The sequence below is a fragment of the Rhinichthys klamathensis genome, unplaced genomic scaffold, assembly GCF_029890125.1.
Source record: "Rhinichthys klamathensis goyatoka isolate OS25496 unplaced genomic scaffold, OSU_Roscu_1.1 h1tg000490l_1, whole genome shotgun sequence".
Taxonomy (NCBI): Eukaryota; Metazoa; Chordata; class Actinopteri; order Cypriniformes; family Leuciscidae; genus Rhinichthys; species Rhinichthys klamathensis.
This window is the reverse complement of record NW_026606976.1, coordinates 27,231-37,500: the sequence shown is the minus strand read 5'-3', so window position 1 is coordinate 37,500 and position 10,270 is coordinate 27,231. Positions and strand designations below refer to the sequence as shown.

General features: G+C 38.2%; 1 protein-coding gene across 1 annotated transcript in view; it reads right to left on the bottom strand.

Annotated features, from left to right (window-relative positions):
• The window catches only part of pdgfd (platelet derived growth factor d), a 45,514-nt gene that overhangs the window by 11,218 nt on the left and 24,026 nt on the right, over positions 1-10,270 (bottom strand). The window contains exon 3 of the mRNA XM_056237602.1: positions 9,428-9,605. Coding sequence (XP_056093577.1) covers positions 9,428-9,605 — 178 coding nt within the window. The remainder of the gene's footprint in view (positions 1-9,427; positions 9,606-10,270) is intronic.

The window sequence follows — 10,270 nt, the reverse complement described above, 5'->3', positions numbered from 1 at the left end:
GACATCATCACAGCAGATCGCACTAAATTAGCCCCACCCCACACAACTCTAGTGTATAATAATAATGGAGTTATTTTGACATTTAACCGCATTTAATACTTGCAGCCACTTTAATAAGCTGACTGTTATACAGGTGACACTCCAAAAATGTGAATATCGTGCAAAAGTTCATTTATTTCAGTAATTCAACTTAAAAGGTGAAACTAATACATTATATAGACTCATTACAGGCAAAGTGAGATATTTCAAGCCTTTATTTGTTATAATGTAGATGATTATGGCTTACAGCTTATGAAAACCCCAAATTCAAAATTAGAATATTGTGAAAAGGTTTTCATAATCCATAATCATCAAAATTACAACAAATAAAGGCTTGAAATATCTCACTTTGCATGTAATGAGTCTTATTAGTTTCACCTTTTAAGTTGAATTACTGAAATAAATGAACTTTTGCACGATATTCACATTTTTTGAGTTTCACCTGTAGTTTATTGAATTGTTATCGTTTTTGTTTGTGCGGTTTTTTATATTTTCTCCAACAGCCCAAGCATACATGATTCAGGCATAGACAGTATAAGAAGTGGACAGAGCGATCTCATTGGAACTCAGTTGAGACAGTTGAAGTCCATTTTTAGCGATTTCTGAGCACTTCCGTTCCTGACGCGCAGACTCAAACCGACTCAAACTAAGCTTGATGACGTGAGCAACCTGTCTGACAGACGTTAATCTTCTAGTAGCTGTGCGTGAAAACTGCCAACGTTAATCTTGCAGAGACGGGGAACTTGAGCAAAGAGTTCTTTATCGTGAGTGAGCAGGAGTAAGTATTTCGTTGCTTTTATGGACTCATTATCTATGGGCTTCTCCCTTGACGGGACGTCCCCCCGATTGCCTGCGAGCTTCTCCTCCTGTCTGTACGGTAATTTCTGTACAGCGCGACAGAGAGTCGAGTGCAATCGTTAGCCTATTTTTACTAAATCTGTTTCTACGGGGCCATAGTGTAACACAGAAGGTAATGGAGCCCTTTATACATTGTCGTGTTTGTTTAGAAATAAATAATGGACAAATGGAGTCTTTAAACGCCTCAGATGTAAAGTTATTCGCTGTCAAAGTGACGCCAAAATGAATGGGAGTCAATGGAAATGCTAACGCAAGTGAAGTTCTGCTACAACATGGCGGCACCCGGCCGGCTTCAACTTCCGGTCGATGGATTACCCCCTTGGGATTCAGGCCTATAGATTGTACGTTAAACTAAAAAATGAACGAATCGAATGAATGAATGACTTACTCGTTTAGACGTTTACCGCCACCTACTGGCAGTTTTAGTGTATTCGAGTATCACTTCATAAAAAATGAAAAATAAATCATATTTTGGGAATAGTTTGCCCAAAAATGTCAATTCTGTTGATTTACATTTACTCACCCTCGTGTCGTTTCAACCCTGTATGACTTTCTTTCTTTGGCGGAACATAAAAGATTACGATTTTGAAGAATGCTGGTAACCAAACAAAATAAATAAAATGAAATAAAAACTAAGCAAATTAAGCAATTTGAGAAAAGTATTAAAGTAAAAATAAATGTGCAAACGTATAATAATCTTTAAAACCTCCATATGCTGTGAACACGAACACACACACACACAAACACACACAACCCGACCCCTAAACCTACCCATCACACACACACACACACTAATCCGACCCCTAAACCTACCCATCGCACGCACACACACATACACACACACACACACACACACTAACCTTACCCGACCCCTAAACCTACCAATCACACACACAGACAAACACACATTTTTGGAGATTTTGGTCACTTCTGGGTACAAATTTGTCCTGAAAATATAGTTAAGATGATACACACACGCACACACACACACACTAACACAACCCCTAAACTTACCCATCTCAGACACACACTAACCTGACCCCTAAACCTACTTATCACACTCACACACACACACACACACACTTCCCTGCACTCCCACTCTTGTTACATAAATCTGCTCCTGTGGCAATGCAAACAATAGAACGAGGTCAGAGGTCGTGGGCGGTCTGTTATGATGATGTTTCCCATCAGAGATAGCGTCTGTACAGGCCTCTGATGTCTCACACACACACACACACACACACGCAGCGAGACCTTCTGCTCGTGTTCAGCAGAGATGTCCGGAGCAGAGCGGGAATGTGTTAACGTCAGGAATCCCGCAGATTCAGGGACTCACACACATGACGGATCCAGGTCGAACACACTGAGCCTGAAGAGCTTCAGCGAGGGTTACACACACTCTCGTCACATCTACCTGCTCTGACTGGGCAAGATTCGTGTTTTCCTGAAGGAAAAAAGTGGTTTCATAATCTTTCATCAAAATATAATTACTTGCTCCACCTCTGAAATAACTTCCACTGACAACCATGAGCATGTGGGAGGAGAAAATAACATTATTATAGCAAACAATGCATGAAAAGACCATCATCCAGGCCAACTAGAAAACTGTTATTTCGATTATTACCATTTTTAATGCATTTTTAATCAAATAAATCTTGCTGAGCAGAAAAAACGTCTCTCAAAAAACAAAAAAACTAATATTTTAAACTGTAGTGTAAATTCTCATATTATAATTAGTGCTGGGCAACGATAAATCGCATCCAAAATAAAAGTTTGTGTTTACATAATATATGTGTGTGTGCTGTGTATAATTATTTTTTATATATAAATACATACATGTATATATTTAAGGAATATTTGCATGTATATACTGTATATAGATTTATACATAATTTATATTATATATAAATAATTTTCTCTTAAATATATACATGCATATATAAATAATTTTACACAGAACACACACATATATTATGTAAACACAAACTTTTATTTTGGATGTGATTAATCGTTGCCCAGCACTAATTATAACGCTAATAATGTGACCTTTTATGGCAATAAATTAATTTACATGCACTCAATAATCACACATGTAATATCCCTACAATTACTTTCATGAAACAAAAAGCAACACTATTTCCCGCTGCATAGAATTATTATATAGAATTATGCTAATTAATGCATTTTTCATTATTTCATTAAAGCTAAATATTTAGCTTTAGGTTCGATTTTTAAAAGTTAAATATCATTTTTATACAGGAAAATGAAATCTGGGAAGAATCTGGGAATTATATGATGGATTTTCTCTTAATAAAATTATACTGAATTCATTTCTTGGCTAAAATGTTCTGTAATTCAGGTCAACATGCCTTCAATAGAACAGAAATAGAAACAGAAAGAAAAAAAAAGACGTGCATCCAAACAACGTTCAAGGAAAGCTCTCGAATTACAATTAAAGATCGTGAACAAAAACGCACAATTATGATTTACAAACATCCCACAAGAAAAAGCGGTGTGTTTTACGAGCACATCAAACGGCGCTTTGAGAAGAAGCGCATCATCTTCCCAGCAGAACAACTCTACACGTGTGTGTGTGTGTGTGTGTGCGTGCGTGTGTCGTTAACCACCACGAAGGCCCTTAACGAGCGCCAGATTCTCAAGAGTTTTAACACGAGCGATGACAAAACACGCTGTTCGCTGTCAGTTCTCGTTATGGACCTTCTCCGTGTGTGTGTGTGTGTGTGTGTGTGTGTGATGAAGACACAGAACTAAACTCTCAGATCTCTCCACATTACATTACCGCAGTAAAACACACACACACACACACGTTCACACCGAACGCTCAGTCTGACAGTCTCTCACTTTCTCACACCTTCATCTCTCGTTGTTTATTCCCTCTCTCTCTTATTCTGCCTCGGGAAGAGAGATATCTTAATTAAGCCACATTTTTAAAGTTCATCTGAGGCAAAAGAGCATTTCAGGAAAGAAGAGACGTCAAGGCAAACGTCTGCTGATACTTTAAAGTCTTTCCCCTGTGGTGTAAATCCAGCTTTTAATGTTGTTTATGTGTCTATGTGGTGTTTTTAATATGCTTTAAGACACACACACACCATGTGTAAGTTCATAAGTCGACAGCATTGCTGAGTATTTCCTCCTTAAAACTGCAGTGAACCAAAGACAGTCTCAAAAACACGGTTTGAAATCGCTGGTGTTTCTGACGTCACAAACGACCTTGTAACCAATCAGATCAACGTGTGATCGCCAACCAGTGGATCTCTGAGCTGAGTGAGTGAGTGGAGGCGGGGCTGATTTGCATATTCATAGAACCGCGCATACTAAATATAGTTACATTCAAGCTATTTTAAGGCATTAAGTCTTTTTTTTTCAAGGAAAAAACATTCAAAGTCCCACTCCGATCATATTTTGAGCTATTTTTAAACATTCCCAGTGGTCTTTAAATTATGATTATGCCATTTTTAGCCAAAATCACAAAACCTGTGCCGTTTTCTGGGACTTCGCTTCAGCAGAGCGGCAGTTGCTCATTAGCAATTCGCCTCTGTGTTGTGGGCGGAGCCGTTGGCACGGAGACGACCCTCCCCCTGCCCGTTGCTGAGAGCTCTGTCTCTCCCGCTAGCTTACACCCCCAATACCGGTGGGGCAGCAGTATTATATACACGTTAATTATTATTATCCGAAGTTAATCAAAGTTATCACCGATCACCGATCATTATTTCACTCCAAGACGTCGCGTGTGGAGACGCCAGTGGAGTTACTACGTCACAACTCCAGTCTATTTTAGCCGGCATTTTAGCGTTTGCTACTGATTCACAGCTATTTGAATGTAGAAATACTCAGAAATACAACTTTGAGCTGATTTTTCTCAAGATATGTCCTCTAACATCAGAAAAATGCCACAAGAACATGTTAACACCTAGAAAAACATTATTTTCATCGGAGTGGGTCTTTAAATATGTCATTTCGGTGATCAAAGATGAGTTTTAAGGGATAATTATTGACTACAGGTGGAGTTTAAGTGATCAGACAGGAAGAAACAAAGATTATTGGAGCAAGTTTTACATGCAAATACTATTTCAGGATTTCCAGTTTAATTCAGATGTAAAATTGTTCCTTCACCATTTTTTTTCAGTGTAGTTACAACCATAGATATCCATAATAAAGGCTTCCCTTTGTATACACTGCACGACAAAGCTGAAAATCTTCCCGACCCGAAACATTCCTGTCATATTTTATTACCATTTTCTAAACTATAGCGAATAAACTGTGATAATGTGAGAAAAGGTGTCTGAATAAATTTTGGTTTGGTTTGGTTTGACTATATATATATATATATATATATATATATATATTGGGGTGTAACGGTACACAGAAGTCAAGGTTCACGGTTCGATATGAGTGCGGTACATTTACGTGTGATTTTGTCTCATTACAACAGCGTAAACTTAAAATACTCTGTCATTTATGGTCATGCAGAGTAAGACGTCATTCGAAACTGATTTTGGCTTCCAACGATTATTGAAACATGATGCCGCTTTCCGTTCCTATCCTTTAAAGCGGTGCGCTGTCACCCGTGCGTAACATCCGTATCATGTAATGTCACGTGTTAAAGCGCAGTAAGCTGTGAACGACACCATAGATATCCATAATAAAGGCTAGATGTCTTACGGCAGAGTCTCAATCGTCATCACCGGCGGCCATCTTGTCACAGGCAAGCTTTCTGGCGGGCTCTGATGTAAGATGAGTGATCAGCACGAACACAAATACTCTTATCTCATCGAAATCTTGACGGATTTACAAACGGTTTGGTTTCTTACAAACGTTATTAACGTGGCTATAATTCTGGATGATTATTTATTTATACACTTATTATTCATAATAAGTATGCAGTGTCATAACTACATACATAACCAAACCGTTTGAAAATCGGTTGACAATTGAGCAAGTTATGGTTATTTAAAAAGTACATGCAGCATTAAAACACAATGTTACGAGTGAGCGAGCTGCCTGTGGCAAGATGGCCGCCAGTGCGGACGTCCACCTCCATTGGCCAGCAGCGCGGACGAGACATCTAGCCTTTATTATGGATATCTATGGTTATTCTAGTTTATGTCCAGTGCAGGTGTCTGTTTTAATTCTGTTTCCCAGTATGAGCTCAAATGGAAACAAATTGGCAGATTTATAAACATATTGCATATTTATGCTAACAGCTAGCACCACATATTTGCTGATTTGGCCCGTGTGGAGAAAAAGCCATGAGGCAGTCGTAAAGCAGGATGGCGTTAGTCCCAGTGAATATTGTAAAATATTTCTCGGTCCATCTGCTATCGTTCCTCCATCCACCACAATAAACACATCTGATGATATAAAACAGAGACCAACTACTAACTTTCATTCACATGACACCACTAGATCCACTAGGAAGACACTTAATAAAACACAGTTTAAAAATTGTTGTGTGTAATATTTTGGTCACACTTTATTTCATATGTTACATGTGCTTGCATGTAATTATGCATAATTTACTGTTATTACTATAGTAACTAACCCTAATCATACCCTAACTCTATAGTAAATACACGTTGTTAATTAATATCACCCAGTACTTAAATATATAGTTACACTGTAACACACGGACACCTTAAAATAAAAAGTGTAACCAATATTTGTATTAAAAGCACACTGTAGGCCATGCTATGTTGAGTACAAAAAATATACATAACACTACCATTCAAACGATGATTTAATGTTTTTGAAATAAGGCGACATTTATTTGATCAAAAGTAAAAATGTAAAATATTATTGCAATTTAAAATAGCGGTTTTCTATGTGATTATTTGTTAAAGTGTAATTTATTCCTGTGATCAAAGCTGAGTTTTACTCCAGTCTTCAGTGTCACATGATCCTTCAGAAATCACTCTAATATGATGATTTGATGATCAAGAAACATTTATGATTATTGTCAGTGTTGAAAACAGTTGTGCTGCTTCATATTTTTGGAGAAACCGTTTATTTTTCAGGATTCTTTGATGAATAACATTATATGAATATATATATTCATATAATGATGAATATAATTAAAGGTCAAAAGAACTGCATTTATTTGAAAAATAATCTTTTGTAACATTATAAATGTCTTTATCACTTTTGATCAATTTAATGCGTCCTTGCTGAATAAAACTATTCATTTCTTTCCTAAAAATCTTACTGATCCCAAACTTTTGAATATTATTACACATGACTGTTCATATAACCATGTGACCAAAAAAAAAAAAAAAACCCTTGAAAGAACTTAATATTCAACAATATTATTGATCTGCCTGCATTGACACCATTATATGAGAACTGAACTGAGCTGGACGATTACATCACGGTTTTCTCCAGAGAGGCTGTGTAGATAAACTAACTAAATGAATAACTTTATTACAACAAAAATGAACTTACTTAAAGGGATAGTTCACTTTGAAATAAATTTTTGGTATGTTTTAGCTTACCTCAAGGGCATCCAAGATGTAGGTGTCTTTGTTTCCGCAGAAGTTTCAATTTTGATATTTTTAGGTCAAACCGTTCTTGTCTGTCAGTCATATAATGCAGGTTTATGGTCACCCCCTCAGAGCATGCACAGAGAAGTCCAAATTAAACATGATTTAATGACTCGTAAATGTAAGTACACATTGATGGCCTAAGACACGAAACGAGCGGTTTGTGTGAGAAAATGAACAGTATTTATATCGTTTTTACCTCTTGTGAACACAGCCACGTCCAAGTGATCTGAGGGCGCGGGCGCGTAAGTCTGCGCAAGCGCTGGAAAGCGCCAGAAGTGATCTCTCGCGCGGTTGCGAAAAAAATTCAACGTTGTCTGTTGATATATCGAAATCGTCTTCCATTACGATTTCCTGTATATCTAAATATGTTTAGATCTTCACAGTGAAAGGTAACACTTCCGAAATCTCTGTGTAAACAATGAGTGACGTACACACGCGAGAGATCACTTCAGGCGCTTGCGCAGACCGAAGCGCCGGCGCCCTCAGATCACTTGGACGTGGCTGTGTTCACAAGAGGTAAAAAACGATAAAAATATTGTTCGTTTTCTCACACAAACCGCTCGTTTCGTGTCTTAGGCCATCAATGTGTACTTACATTTACGAGTCATTAAATCATGTTTAATTTGGACTTCTCTGTGCATACTCTTTGAGGTGGTGACCATAGACCTGCATTATGTGACTGACAGACAAGAACGGCTTGACCTAAAAATATCAAAATTGAAAATACTGCGGACACAAAGACACCTACATCTTGGATGCCCTTGAGGTAAGCTAAAACATACCAAAAATTAATTTCAAAGTGAACTATCCCTTTAAAGGGATACTTCAGGATTTAGCATTAAGCTTTGTATTAGTAGAAAACCTGTAGTATTTTCAAATTACCGTGCTTTCCACCCTCATATCCCCGTGAGATTTTTTGTCTGGAAAAAATCCCCCGATGACGCAAAAATCGTCATATTGCGTCATCGGAGGATTTTTTGGCCAGAGGCTAAAGACTACAGTCAGTAGTAGAGGCTGTCCCGCATGTCCTCAACCCGCCCATAGAGGGTGGGATCTCACGGATCTCACTCACAGAATGGACACATAGTGTCAGCCATCTTTTTTTGGACGCTAAGCTAGCAGGCTCTTGTTCTGTGGAGAAAGCTGAGTAGTAGGGGTTACCATCCTCTTTTTCCCGGACATGTCCAGCCGTCGATGTCCGGGATTCAGCTTTTGCTTTCTGCAGTCGCCATTCATTGTTTACATGCACACCTTTTGTTTCAATCTAACTGAATTCATTCCGATTGGTGAATCTGAATGTAGTGTTTACATGAACGCTAAACAAGTGATCGGTTGATGTGCGTTTTAACATTGCTAAGAAAATCCCCGCTCCTCCGTGAGAGATACGAGACCGGTGCGTCTCACAGGTGTCGCTCATCAGTAATCACGCCACCGGCCTCGCGCCGGTCTCCCGCGGCCCTCAGTCGTCCTGCTCGCCACAATAAACATGATGAATGACGACTGTAGAACGCAAAAGCCGAATCCCGGACATTTTGGGCGATCTCGAAATCCCGGGCAGACTCATCACGGAGACTCACTAGTAGCCTAGACTTGTTGTTTAACTACTGCGCTCTGTTACCGGTAGGCGTGGCCTCCTAGGGCAGCGAAGCAAGTGCATTCTGGGAGTTGTTGTCTTTCATCCACATTAGTCAAAAATACATTTTCTGGCTTTTCTCAGTATAGAAAAGCATTTCTACTACATAAATGACCCATTTTAAATACACATTCATCTTTCCAGAGGTGAAGTATCCCTTTAAGCTGGACTATTGTCTTCTGGATCTACCAAAACAAACTTTGTTGCATCATTTTCCTGTTATCTCTGTAAAGCTGCTTTGAAACAATCTGTTTTGTAAAAAGCGCTTTATAAATAAAGTTGACTTAACTTGTTCCACACAGGAGCTTGATCTGTCGTAATGGAAAGTCCCACTCACCAACAGTGAATAGCAGATTTTGAATCCTGGTCTTGCTACGAAGTAATCGTCTGATTTGAAGGTGATTTTGATGAGGTTTGTTTTGGATGTGATCCGTGATGGAAATCTTTTCCCGCACCAGCGGCCCCAGATGATGGTGCTGGTTTCTGAAATATCCTCCACTTCCACATAATCATACCTGAAAACACACACATTATGATTTTTCAGATATTACTTTTCATGTAGTGTGTGTAATATACTGTAGCTGAGGACTAAAAGAGTTTGTTTTTTCTGCGCTGGTAAATGATACGGTATCATTTGATACGGTAAAACCGTCATCATCGTTACTGTTCGCATCACTGTGTATCAAGGAAGATCCAGAGCTTAAATTCAGATATAGTGATGGGCGTTTCATTTCTGACACTCGCTGTAAGTGGCCGACCAATCAATGCAGACTGGGATATCTGACCGACCAATCAGAGCAGAGCAGCTCTCAGAGAGGCGGGGTTTAGAGAGACTGAATCTGCAAACGAAGCGTTTCAGACACTGAGAGAAAAGAGCTGATGCTGAAATGGATATTATGAGAAAATTAAAGTGTTTTTTGACCTTGGATGCATGTAAAACTATTGTAGGAGAAATCAAAACAACATTAAGAACCTTTAAAATAGCATAATAAGGACTCTTTAAAAATGCTTTGAAATGATATTCCTCAAAATGCATGTGAAGACAATTGGATGTTCCTGTGTTTTTTGTATAGGAAAGTGTTATTTTTAGTATTATTTATATATACTATATTGTAGGATTTATTAATATTTTGAATAAGCTTTTATTTTTCATTTTAATTTAGTAATTTTGTAATGTGCT